Here is a 14200-nt window from a genome sequence, read left to right as displayed (position 1 = left end):
GATTGACGGCCTTCAAAACGTGTCGAATTAGCTGCGTTGATTATCAAGGGTCATAGTGTAGTGCAATAGATAGTCACTTTTGATTCTAAATATAAGGGATCGACCACTTGACATATGACGTGAAGGTAGGAGATTTTCTCCCTGGCATGTCGCTTTACCTTAAGTCAAGAATCGCTTGTTCCATTTTATTTCTGTTATTTTCTAAAGATCTCAGTGGCTTTCTCAAATTTTATTTCAGATGTCAGAAATGGCTGGTCCCTTATACTATCGACACCATCACTCTAAGGAAGAAAGTGTGCTAACCGTCATTGCTTCCTTATTCGTTCTTCGCCGCTACATTTATCCCAAAAGTAACAACCTTTATTTATGTGTTTTGGTGATATGCTTTTATTCACGAAAATCTTTTGTTTTGATTTTTCACCTCTTTATTAGCCTGACGCCGGCTTCTGTTTCAGTCAATATTTCTTTTTTTTTTTCGTTTTTGTGAGAGAACGTGAAGGGTAGGGGATTTCACATTCCACACGCAAAATCTCTTTTTCATTCAGTCACAAAGTCGCGAATTGGTCACTTAAATAACCATCAGAGTGAAAATCGTGGGATAGCCATCAGAGGAAATGGAGAGACAATAAAGAACACACATTGAAAGCTTTTTAGAGATAATCTTATCCCTCCAGCACGCTTATTATTCGCGACGCCATTTTCTGTAGTCGGTTCCAGGTCGTTTAGATTGAGATCGTAGGCTCACACCGGCCTAATGAATCGCTTTATCAAACCGCTATTGACTTCATCTTGTCATGTCTTCAATGGTCTCTTGTTCCTTGTCTCTTGTGTTCGTTCTGTTTTTTTTTAAACCACAGGTAGCCCAGCTCAAGCCTGTCTATGTCATACTTCTGGGAAAATTGAAGGAATATCGGATGAAGGTACAGCCAGGACTTAGAACGATGGAATCAAAACAATGATTGAGAGAGATTGTTCGATTGTGATGGCGGAATTGTACTGAAGGAGCAAAAGTAGCTGATAAAAGCTCTTATTCTACTTACACACAATTTCCGCCTGCTAGCAGTATACAGTGTCATTAACGTTACATCGGTCAATATTTACAATGATAAAAGAAAATTTGGGTTTCGTTAGAGTGACAATAAAGCAAATCCTCTAGATCTTGTAGATATAGATGCGGAAAAAATAACTTTAACAAAAATCAATTCAAGGAAAAAGAAATCTTTGGTTTAGAGGTGAAAAAAATTTAAGGGTTGGAATGAAAATGGAATGGATAAAATGTGATACAAAACTAGTAAAGGATTCAGAGTTTGCGAAGAAACTTATCAAATTCGAGGTAAAGGAAGCTCCTTTTGCATACATTGCCAGTGTTAAGCTAATCAAGCTTAAAGAATGTCATTCGGCAAGGGAAACTTCAAAATAAAAATCTACGAATAAAGTCTGATATGTTATTGACGATATTTGATTAATTATTGGTTACTTGCTGGAATTGGCCGATGGAAATGGATTCTTTGAGTCACTTGGCATTGAGCGGGAGCAAAAAATGGCGGGGTGAAAATCAAATCGCATAATGTTTGAGATATTTTTAATCACTCAGAAATAAACTCTTATACTTCATTTACAAAATTCAATCGAACTTTAAAAATAGCTTCCCTATACCAGCCGATGGAAATGGATGCTAAATTCACTTTTGCAGGGATGACAAATGGAGGTTGACAGACACTCAGACTTTAGAGATTACCACGCACTGTCACTTTACCCGGCATGCATCGCTTGCCTTATTTGCAGAGTATTTGAAGTTTCCAGCAAGAGCTATTTTATTTACGAAGAGATCGTTCATAATAAATGGACACAAGCGCGCATGTACAAAAATTCAATTTGCTAAAGTTTTAATAAAAACCATTAACCCAGAGTTTGAAAATAACCCTATTTATAAAACTTAAACTCGCACTGCGTGACATTTGCAAGTAATGTTATGAGTGCTTTCAAAAACAAATCTTAAGTCAGTGTGAAAACAAAGGGAAGTTCATCATCTTTTTTGACATGCTTCGCTGACACGCAGCAACAGTCGTCGAGGAAAGCTAACAACAGCTAATGCTACACTAGGAAACGAAAGCCGAGAGAGACACCATCGAAGACCCCGGGGAGGAGCTTACGTAGATCGTGTTCCAAGTTGTAGAACGGAAATCAAACAATCCCCAAGGAATTATTGACAAATCAGTACAGAGCGCTATGGCTATGTTTCCTTCCATCACGATAGGCAAGGTTACTTATAACAGCATCGAGGTTTCCTGGGAAAATGACAAGAAGACTTTACATCACATTCAAATTAGCAAAGCACGCTCAAGCAGTCCTAGCCCGGGCGCCCCGGCGTTGGACCCTCTGACAAACTACCAAGGATATGGAAATAGTCACGTATTTAAGAGTTTGGAGCCGAATACCGAATACCTCTGTCGCTCACGCTTCGTTGATGGCAGTCAGCAAACTCTTGGTCATGGCGCGGCGAGATGGAGCCAACCGAACCATGTCTTCACTGCAAAAGAGCCACCGTCGGGAGCTGAATTGCATAAAGCTGTAGCAAGACAAGACTTGGACCAAGTTAGAAAGATTTTATCCGAGAATAACTCGGTAGTCGAGGTGATGGACAAGTTTGGGCTGACACCTCTCATGGTTGCTGCTCAGAAAGGGTACATCGGTGAGTATTATTTTATTATTTCACCATTTTACACCCTTCACAACTCTCGATTCGAACAAGGTCATGCCTTTATGCCACAAGCACAGTTTATATTTGCATTCTTAAATAGTAATACTTGTATATAAAATGCGAATTATTCTCACTTAAATGTACAATTGAACTGTTACACTGTAGCAGATTAAATTTTATTCGCTTATAAGATCTTCTATAGTTCAGTTTTGCGCTTTTTTAAAAAAAAAGATGCTTGGAACCAGAATTATGTTATACTGAATTGTTTTAAGACTAAATATTTGAATATGAATACAATGACAAAAAGGCCGCATTCAATAGTTCGACTTATTCTAAGCGTTACTAAATAATTGGGGGGAAGAAAATATGACTTTTCAAATATATTTTCTTGGGTTTCCGATTAGAGTTAATTTTTTCTCTAATAGTTTTCCTTTATGTCAATTATGTTTCTCATGAAACAACAATCTACAGGGAACTTGGAAACAAATTGACATCCCCTTAGATGATCTAATATATTCTATTTCTAAACTAAACCATGTTTCAGTACTATTCATCTCAATGTCTCTTTACGCGTTTCGATATGTTTCGAAAATTCACGGTTTTAGTTCCCTGTTAATTCAATAGTTCAATATACTTCAACCCTTTCTAGTTATTCTTAAAATGTTAAAAATAAAGTTCAAATGAAAATTGCCCCTTTCCTAATTGGAAAAAGTTTTTTTCGGAACATCAAAAATGATTTAACGACCGACATAATAATTGTATTTCAAAGGAAGCCTACTAATTGTTCCACAGACACATTTATGAAACGTTTTCTATGAAACGAGCCTAGTCTATTGTTATTTAAAGGCTCTGACGTCATTGGCCAGACAGTGGGACAAAAGACACTAACTGTTTGCACAACTGTGATATCGACTGCTTTGTACAGCTATGAATATCGTTGACTCCCGCGAGTGCTTAAACGGCGGGAAAAGAGGGCATAAAAGCGCATGCGCAAGATGCAGACTCGTACCCAGTGCATCTGTGTACTCGCAGGGGGTTGTGGGCAAGACGGCTCCTAGAAGTTTATTTTTAAGGACGTGCGCTGTTATAGTGCGACGCGCGCTACCGTGGCCACCCTGACCAGTTTCGGGAAGTAAGTCAATGAGAACCAATGAGATGGGAGAAAGTTGGGAGAAATCTGGCCTAGAGGCTTTGCATCTTGGTGACTATTCGCTGATAGTTAAGAGGCCTTCACCGTCTGTGTGCAAGGTGTGATGAGCTCTTTAAAGAGACTCTGTCGGTCTTTTTTTGTTTTTTTGTTTACAGATAATATTACAACATGCAAAAACATTCATGGTTGAAACATTCTTCATTGAATTACCATACGCAGTCGTTAAAATGCCAAAAAGTTCGCAGATACGAATTTTCTGTACTGCCACCAATCACGCCGCCATTTTATGCTCCCGCTCAATGGCGAGTCACACAAAGCATCCATTTCCATCGGCTAATTCAAGCAAGTAACCAAGACATATTCAATCAAATATCGTCCATAACATATCAGAGTTCATTGATTGTTATTTTGGATTTCCTTGCGGATAAACCGCTGTATTCTCAATGATAAACAATGGAAAGGAGTGGTTGAGCGACATTCTTTAAGTGAACAAATCTCTTTGTTAGATGTCATGGAGACGTTGCTAGAGTTTGGCGCGGACCCGAATTACTTCAACTCGTCCGGTAAGACATGTATGATGATCTCCTGCTACTCCGGACAAGAAGAGCCGGCCAAACTACTCCGGGAACGAGGCGTGGAGTGGGGATCCCGTGACAAGAACGGGCTCACCTCCGTGCACTGGGCAGCGGACGGTGGCCATGACGACCTGTTGCTATGGATGCTAAAAGACGGTGCACAAGTCGACCTGGAGGATACGTATAATGGTTGGACACCGCTGATGCGAGTAGCTTGCCTGAGCGGGAACGATGAAGTGGCGGAAGTGCTTATTGGTAAGTGATAGTGGTATAACCATTACCATCATCATCATCTCATTAATATCATTTTCAGTACCATCATCATCATAAACATCACCATCATCTTCTTCATCAATATCATTTTCAGTACCACAAGTACCATCATCATAGTCATCACCATCATCATCTTCTTCGTCAATATCATTTTCGGTACCATCATCATCATCGTCTTGTTCACCAATATCATTTTCATTTTTTTCATTTTCCATCATCGTAGTCATCATCATCACAATCATCAGTTGATGACGCAGCTGGCAGAGCATCTCTCTGTAGTGCCCCTGACGTGAGTTGAGTTAGTTGGTGTTTCCCTTTGCTCAGAGGGTTTTTCTGCTGGTTTTCCGATTTCATCCCTCCACCAAAAAATAAAAGCTTCGATCTAAGCTGTGAGTCTTTGTCAGAAATGAGTCGTATGGTGGCTGCCTGAAGCGTCTCTGATACTGCTTCCCACTTGGTAACTCAATAAGGTATCACCAACGGAGACAAACAGCAATAATGCAATAGTAGTATTCTAACTGCGGGAGAAATTAGCTTCCCAATTTTATTTTCATTTTTTAATACCATCTTCACGTACATCCATCATCAACTTCTTCGCCATCATAATTATCATTTTTTTATCATGATGGTGGCAGAGTCGATAGCCATGAAGACGGTGATGGTAATTGTGTTGATGATGTTAGGTGATAATGATAATAAGTGGCTTTGCTGGGGTGATGGTCCTGATGTTTCAGGTGGTGTTATTATTGTGATTGTACTACTGTTAGAATGCATATAATACTGCCTTTACATGTTATTACCTCACCAGCCAAAGGCGCCGATGTCAACAGAACAGACAAATCCGGAAAGACCGTGCTTATGGCGGCCTCCATGAACGGCCACTTTAACTTAGTTCGCCTGCTTGTCGAGAAGGGAGCAGATATCATGGCTCAGAACAAGGAGGGGAAGACGGCGTTAGAGTTCGCACGGTCCTTCGAGCGACACCGCATCATCAAATACTTGGAATACCAGTACCAGAAAGAGGAAAAGCAGCGAAAGGCGGAGTTATTAGAGCAGAGATCTCGACAGATAAGGGAAGAGAGTCGACAGAATATGGAGAGTTTAGCAGCCAAGGCATGCTGACAGACGGACAGACAGTCGGATGAGGAGAGACAGATGGATAGACGGACAGACAGAAAGACGGACGGACGGAAAGACGAAGAGACAGACGGACAGACTGACAGAAAGGCAGACATTTGGATAAACAGACGGACGGACAAAGAGAGAACTGACAGAAAGGCAGACATATGGACAGACAGACGAACGGACGAAGAGACAGACGGAAAGACAGACAGACGAAAAGACAGACAGACAGTAAGACAGACAGACGGACGAAAGTAGTCTGAGGCCCATTTTATGATTTGCCAAATCATCCCAACTTAGCGTATGGGTTCCATACTACAAGCATATTCTACTGAAAGAGAAGTGACAAAGCTATGTTCTCAGAAAGTAATCATCATATCATCTGTCATATAGTTTCTAACATAGTAATCGTTAGACAAAGAAAGTGCAAAAAGATCGCCTATGCAAATAAATAATACAATACTCGTGATTATTTGCCGAAATAACGCAAAGGTGCCTTCCCCTCAAAATTTGAGGATTATTGGCTGGGGTCAGAAGACAAATTTAGTTAACAGGTAGTGGAGTTAAGACTGGATACATTCTGTTTGGAATAGCTAGACGTTGATCATTAAACAAAGAGGTAGGTAGATTGTTCCATTTGGTCATTCTTCTTTGAAAAAAAGTGTTGTGCTCTGATGCTGATGAGTTTTTTTTCCTGTCGAATCCGTTGTATCGCGACGCCGCATTTTCAAAGCATCGATTTGTTTTTTTTCTTTTGGGATTTTCTGTTCCGCCAGTCAAATTATTCTAAGGCAATCAGATTTTTGCCTAGTGCCTCTCGCCTAGTGCAGTTGCCTGGCTTTCTGTCGCGACACTGTCTGGTTTTCGTCCAGAGGATAGCCAGGGAAGTGCACAAAGCGAGACTCTGATTGGCTCAGAATGGTTTTACTGACGGAACAGAAAACCAAAACAAATCGTGCTTTGAAAACGCGGGTCGCGATACAACGGATTCGACAGTAAAAAAGTAAACGATTCAAGATGGGTATGGCGGGTCTTTTTGTTAACGGGATGCATACTTACATGGCTTTCCCTAGCTTTTGCCTGGATGATTACTAATCAAACAACTATCAAAGGTATATGTGAATTCTGTAAAGACTTCTGATTTCTGATGTATCACAAATAATTTTATTCCATTCTTTAATTGTAAAAAAGAAAAAAAACTAATTTAAAAAAACACTAAGGCTTAGTTCAAACGTTTTATTATCCATGAGCCGTGTTCAATGGAAATGCATGGAAACGAAGATAAAACAATCGACTTGATTTATTTGCATGCATTTGCATTGAATACGGCTCATGGATAATACGACATTTGAGCTTAGCCAAAGGACGAGAAAAAAGAAAATACAAAAACCTCTCAAACTGATAAAACAAACAGGTTCAGAAGCAATATCGAGAATAGATCATTCTGACAGAGTGTATCTTTATATAAAGAGATATGTCGAGTATATCAGCTGGGCTTGCGGTGCATGCGGTAGCCCTGTGGTATTCAATGGTTTTCTCTCTCGCGCGCGCGCGTGACCAACACTCCAACATAACCCTGGGGGGCGCCATCGAAAAAAAATGATCGAAATCTAGAATAAATCTAACCTCAACATGCCATCTGCCCGTAAAAATTATAAAAATGACACGTTTCCTTCATGGCTAAGTAAGCCCTATCTTTATTAAGTACTGGAGTCTATAAAACATGTCTGTTCAAGACATTAGGTACTTTTAATCCGTCTGTCTCGTTGGAGTGCATTAACATGAAAAGATCCCAAGGACTAAATGCGACCAGATAAATTAAGAGAATGGGGCTTTCCATTCTATCAGCCTGGTGTAGCAACACTTTTACTTTGGTTATTTGTGATATTCCGTGTTGTATAAATATTTGAGGATACATTTGGGATAAACATATCTTTTTGTGGGTAATAATTAAAACTTTATGAATTGTATGAACTTATGTTTTATGGATTTTAACAAGTTATATATCTCAACCATTTTTCCGAACAACCAAAACACACAAAAAAATGAAATTATATGAGCCTTGTCTAATATCAAACTCTAAGTAAATCGTGTGCAGAACTAATGGAAATTCACACTTTTCACTTTGCTTGACTTATTCTGAGCTTATGCTATTTTGTCTACAAAAATAGTTAACTAGTCCGGGAAACAGAATTTGGGATAAAGTGATCATTAAATATTTAACAGCTACATCAAAAAAACTAGAAAGGTGGAAAGAGTCATGTCTTAAAACCCCCAACTATCTGATATCACATGAATTATCTCATATGACTGAACACCAACACTTCGAGAAAAGCTATTTTTTTGCATATAAATTAGAAATGATTGTCGGTTTAAATGCCAGCCCCCGTAAGATATTACAATAAATTACAAGTAGGAGATTAAAAGTGCATAAAAATAAACTATTGCATTGAAAACTATCCAATCAGGTGAGACCCTCGCGCGGCAAGTTCTGTTCACTTCATAATAAAAATAGAGCGTGTCGAAAAACCACGAAAACAACGAGTATTGAAAGAAAAAGGCGTAGATAAACAGGGAAAATGCCCGCAAGATTTGCAGGTCGTAGAGCCTCGGCCCGAGCTCGCATGCAAAACGAGAAAAATAAAAGAGAAGAGGAAGCCAAGAAAAGCGAACAAAAAGCGAAAACATCGCCGAGAAAGAGCAAGTCCTTAAGGGAACCGCGACCGCGCAGGGATGAAACGAGAAATCAACCCGAAAGCTGTTCATTCGACTATGACCAGGCGTTGAGGAAGCTCGCAAAGGCTTCGGAAATCCTTGAAAGGTCAACAACAATGGAAAGAGATGTGAGTGATAATTTGGAAAAGATACAGGAGAAACTGGGGCCAGAAGAGCACGACGAAAAACAGCAAAAGAAAGACGAGAGGGAAGACACTCTAGAGAAACGAAACACTTACAAAAGTGAATCACAAGCGTAGATTATTTTTAAGTTGGACATTTGCGTTATTCTAAAATGTTGTTATTTTATCTTTATGTCGTGGGGTTTCTCCAAGTTAAGTTCAGGGCTTAACGCCGTCAAAATATCCGGCAATAAGCATTTTATTTTCGTTTTATTCAAGACGTAGTGTTACAGATAAAAATCATGGATAATAATGCAAGCAAATTATCGCCAAGATCCACGTTAATAAGTTTTTCATCAGGTTTGTCTGCAAAAGGCAGGCAAAACATGCCATCGAGCATGGGAAATGATAGAATGTATAAGGTAAAATACTACACACTGCCCTGACGGTCACAAATTACATTAAATTAAAGGGTACCAATTTTACATTATTATAAGATAAAAATACGAGTAGAAAATTGTTTGTTAAGCCCTTTACATTTGAGATATTTTACCACAACGGTTTAATTATTTAGGAATCGAAGTCTCTCTTGTCAGTTAGTTTTTTTTTGTTAGTTTGTAAAATTTCAGATTTTCAGGATAACTTATTTTGTGCGTTCTTTCATTTACATATGAGCTAATAGAATTTGCGAGAAATGCAAAGGGTTGAACGCAACCTTGGGAACCACGCAGAGAAAAACCTATGGGTAGAAATCTACATGAATTTCAACATCATAATAATAATATAAGAATACATCACGCGTAGCTATTGATGGGAGACAAATGTTTGTCTTTATAGAGCTTGGCTGTGCACCAGAGAAGTAATACAGTTTAGGTTGTTTGGTACATGAGCTAATTTCGAAGAAGCTTGTTTTTATTCATCAAAACAGTGGGGTGTTGTCAGCCGATGCACATCTCTCGCTGCGCCTTCTGGATGGATTTAAAGACACGAAAAATAAAAAAAAAACGAGAAATAAAAAAAATACAAATGAGAATAATCGCTTGATAAGGGAAATGAACATTTAAAAAAATGTGCGGTTTCAATCACTTTTATTATTTTGTGCTCTAAAAGTGAAAGGAAATTCAAATTTTCGGACTTATAAATAACGCAATCACATCTAAAAATAAAAAAAAACAAAGCATAAGGCAACGTTAAATTTGGGTTACTCTCGCTCTGGTAAAAATCTAATCTAATATTTATATAATACAGTGGAACCTCGATAAAACGAAGTGCCAAGGGACTGAGGAAATCAGTTCCTCAGGCAGTAAGTTCTGCTATAAGACAACGTTAAATTTGGGTTACTCTCGCTCTGGTAAAAATCTAATCTAATATTTATATAATACAGTGGAACCTCGATAAAAAGAGGGCCAAGGGACTGAGGAAATCAGTTCAAAATATCGAGGGTTCCTTATTTGGAAAACCTCATCAAATAACGTGCGGAGAAATAACCAAAATGTTCGTTGTATCAAATTTTCAGTTGTGTTAGGTCGCACTAACAAAACTATGAAATGAACACTGTTCTTTAATTAATACCAACGCAAAGCTATTGTCTCTGTACCGGTCTGTACAAAGCTACGGCGAGAAAAACTGAACATACAAACAAAACCTCGAAATATATTACTTCAAATGAGGATTCTTTTTTTGTCATCAGTTAAAGAATGTCGATCACCCACTCCATTGTTATTGTATATCATCAAAAACAGCGGTTTATTCGCAAAGGAACCTTCAATGTAGTCTGACATAGCTTTTATTGTAATTTTGGCCGGACTGAGGGAAATCTATCGTTATACCGAGGAGTTTGTTATATAGAGGTTCGTTAAATTGAGGTTACACTGTAGAAAGTTCTTTACGGAAATTCACTGCGCTAAAAAGAAGCAATGAGGTACTTTGTTCCTTGACACAATTGTTGGGCAATCCTGGCCCCTAACCACATACACCTTTTAGAATCGTAGTCAACCACATATTTGTTATTGTTTTCAACTCAAATTAGAAGGAATTCGGTCACTATAAGATCGTCACCGAGTTTAAGTACTTTTAAACGCAAAATAAGAGAAATCGACATTTCCCTCCTAATTGATGATGGGACAAAATGCTGCTCTTTGTGCAAAAGCTAATAACTATTTTAAAATTCTACATTTATACGAATATTTTTTATTTCTTTTATTTATTATTATTTTTTTTTATTCTATCTTATATTAATTAAATTAGTTATAAAGTAGTAGTAGTATCAATATAAAGTATCAGTATATATAGCTCTTAATTTTAGTATATATATATATATATATATATATATATATATATATATATATATATATATATATATATATTGAGCACTTTCTATGAAAGCCTTCAACCATCATTTTATATATATATATATATATATATATATATATAATACACCAAAAACTGGAAATCGACTCTGCCAAATTTTCGTCTTTAATAAGACTTCTGCCCTGAAGAAGTCTTATTAAAGACGAAAATTTGGCAGAGTCGATTTCCAGTTGCCCTGAAGAAGTCTTATTAAAGACGAAAATTTGGCAGAGTCGATTTCCAGTTTTTGGTGTATTGCATTCATTGTTCTGGTACGAGATCGCGACAGTTTGGGCTTTTTGATTCTATATATATATATATATATCATCATCATCATCAGGCAAAAAGAAATATCAAAATAACCATCTAAAAATAGTCTAATGCTAAAGGCCTTGGCCAAGCAAACGAGGACATATGTTGCCAGAAACATGTTGTCCGCGCGCATGTTTCCTCGATGTTTCCCAGATGATGTTTCCATGGCCACCATGGAAACATTGTTGCGCGCCACAAAATACGTTTCCACAGCGAGGTAGAAACATTTCATGTTTCCAAGCGCGCGTAAACATGTTTCCCGATGTTTCGTGACCGTTTGGCCACCCTCGTTTGGCCAGGGCCTAATTTACCGACTTCAATCGAAAATGAATAGCTCACATGAATCAGCCGACGTAAATGGACACTAAATTGATACTTTCTCACACTTACTCTGCTAGGATGAAAACCTGGCGGCTCAGAGAGGCTCTTTAAAATCTTTTCTTTGCTGGGGCGCTAGGATAGGGGCTGAGAGTGCCATCAATCACTGAGCTGTCAGACAATGAGCAATAAGTCACTGCCATGTCTCGACAGTTGCATGGGCCACAATCCCCAATAATAATAAGCTTTTGGATTTGGTTTACTGCGCCTAATAAACAAAATAGATTTTAGATATCTGGACATAGCAAAACAACTTTTTTTAAGGAAAAAGAGTCAATTTTTTTTGAACGACTGTAATACTTGAATACCAACGGCAATAATAGCGGAAATTTCCTTTTCAAATTTCAAGGGGCCGTATGACGTAAATTCACATCAATATTACGCCTTCTCGCTACATTCATTAGAAAGAGCATTGTTTGATATACTCTTGGTGAAAAAATTAGCTCAAAACTCCAACAGCAAAGTAGTAGAAAGTCATAATAAAGCCCGTATAAAACGTTCGAAAATCGGCGGCCATTGCTTGAGCTTGATTTGGAAAGCACTTATGACGTCACTTGTCCCCAACAAGTCGGCTCATTACATTCAGAACCATTGGCAAATAGACGTGTATACTTGGTGTCTGGTCTCCAAACATTAATATGGAGCGGTTATGGGAAGAAAGACGGGCCTGTTTTTAAATTTGATTACCTGACCGAGATCCAGAAGAAACCTTTCGCATTCTAAACCCCTGGTAGCCGGAGAAAACTGCCTTGAATTACGAGCGTCTGCTATAAAAAGCGATCATCTGCCGACCACGTGCGTAATTTCAACACGAAAGGAATCAACAAGTCCACCTCTACAAGGTGAGTTTTCGACCGGATCCATGCTGCATTTGAATCAATTGTGCTATTTCAAACAAAGAACTCAATTCTAGTTCTTGCTCTTTGTTCAATAATCGAATGAGCGTCACAAAACAAAGAAAAGTAACCGTACAAGACACAACAAGAAGAGATGACTCGAAAAACAAAATGGCGGCAGACTCCTCTACACTGGCCATGACAAACTTTCCAAAAATATTATATCATTTTAATCCAAAAAAGTTAGAATGAAGAATAATTGGAATTAATAAAGCGTTATGGTTGAGAGGACGATTGATTATTATGGAATAGACGATAGCTAGGATGGCTTGGATATGCTTGAATTTTGATCGAGTGAGAATTGTTTTGTTATCGTGAATTACAAATGGTTTTGTACCGCACGCTTTATTGATAAATTTCTTCTATTTATTATTTGTTCATCAACACTGCTATTTAAGCCTTCAAAGTGGGTGCCTCTATATAAAGTTTTTGGTTTAGATTCTACTAGGTTAGGTTTGAGTTATACACCATAAAAGTAAAACTTAAGAAGTATTTTAATACTTACTTAAAAGTAAGCTTAGTTTACTAACTAAACAGCTCACTGCACATTGTACTAATATTCGAACTTACAATTTTTATTTAAGTTATTTCTCTATTTCTGGTGGATATCCTAGCAAATAGTCTACCAGACGTCTTGTTGTCTATGTTGTTTATTTTTTGTTATTTTCCAAGACTGAAAACTATAAGTATGGCCAAAGAGAATGGCCTTGAATGCAAAGATGAAAATGACTTAAAATGATACATTTGAGTAACAGGGACAGCCCAACAAGGATGTTTAAAGCTCATTTTGTTATTACAAACAAAGAAAATTGCATCTCCCAAAGAATTAGAAATGTTAAAGTTCAAGAAACTGGCGACAGGTTTAAATTATAAGTTACTTTCTAGTTTCATTTCATTAGCTTGAATATGAAGTTTGAAGTCATTGTTTAAAAATTGAACCTCTGCTGTCCTGATGTATTTTCTTGAAAGTCTTTGAATTTCTTCAATAGATTATGATTTAGCCACTACCTTAGCAGATTCTAATTATTTTGTTTATTCTATTTCAGGGTACAACTCCTAACAAGATATCTTTCAGATTGTTCCCTCTTATCCCTCACTGCCTAATACAGTTTGCAGCAAAAGTTTGGTCTTTTTTAATTTTTTATTTTATTTTGGAATAAGCTCCCTTTTAAACTATCTAAAAATAGTTAGCTTGAAGACTGTCACAAAATATTCTAATGCATGGGAAATTAAATAAAATATGGAACTAATCTATTTGTTCTGATGATTTTATTATTATTCGTGGCTTTTTGTGAAGTGTGTTAGATAGGGTATAATAAAATAGTACAGGGATCCCACTCAAAGAATCGCCAAATATAATGGCCAAATGCAATATATTGAAAATTTTGCTGGGGAATTTTATGATATTCAAGCTTTTCAGCGTGGCTTTGGCTTGCACCACTACTGTACCCAAGATCAGTTTCCTTACAGTCTGGTGATAGTCCAGCATCCAGTATTTGATCAACACCAAAACAAAGACTTTTACTGCTGTTATTATTTAAAATTTTGTTGTTGGTTATTGGTTTTAGATTCTATAAACTCCTACTGTACATCATTTACCAATCTCT

The 14200-nt window shown here is 37.6% G+C and overlaps 1 protein-coding gene and 1 long non-coding RNA gene across 2 annotated transcripts; both read left to right on the top strand.

Moving 5' to 3' along the window:
* Positions 1 to 1561: 1561 nt before the first annotated feature.
* LOC5507312 (fibronectin type 3 and ankyrin repeat domains protein 1-like) lies at positions 1562 to 9178 on the top strand. Its single transcript, XM_048720685.1, has 3 exons — positions 1562 to 2692; positions 4358 to 4681; positions 5508 to 9178. The coding sequence occupies exons 1-3, from the start codon at positions 2230 to 2232 to the stop codon at positions 5819 to 5821; spliced, it is 1101 nt and encodes a 366-aa protein (XP_048576642.1). The 5' UTR covers positions 1562 to 2229; the 3' UTR covers positions 5822 to 9178.
* Positions 9179 to 11280: 2102 nt separating this feature from the next.
* On the top strand, positions 11281 to 13845 carry LOC116614672. The gene is made up of 2 exons (XR_004294663.2): positions 11281 to 12539; positions 13640 to 13845. It is a non-coding gene; the product is annotated as an uncharacterized LOC116614672 (long non-coding RNA).
* Positions 13846 to 14200: the final 355 nt, after the last annotated feature.

The sequence above is a fragment of the Nematostella vectensis genome, chromosome 13, assembly GCF_932526225.1.
Source record: "Nematostella vectensis chromosome 13, jaNemVect1.1, whole genome shotgun sequence".
NCBI lineage: Eukaryota > Metazoa > Cnidaria > Anthozoa > Actiniaria > Edwardsiidae > Nematostella > Nematostella vectensis.
This window is presented reverse-complemented; position numbering and strand designations above follow the sequence as displayed.

Excerpts from the sequence above, each read along its gene's own strand:
- LOC5507312 (XM_048720685.1), top strand. The coding sequence starts at position 2,230 with ATGGCTATGTTTCCTTCCATCACGATAGGCAAGGTTACTTATAACAGC. Across the intron at positions 2,693-4,357 it reads TGCTCAGAAAGGGTACATCG|ATGTCATGGAGACGTTGCTA; the intron begins GTGAGTATTATT and ends TCTCTTTGTTAG. Across the intron at positions 4,682-5,507 it reads AGTGGCGGAAGTGCTTATTG|CCAAAGGCGCCGATGTCAAC; the intron begins GTAAGTGATAGT and ends TTACCTCACCAG.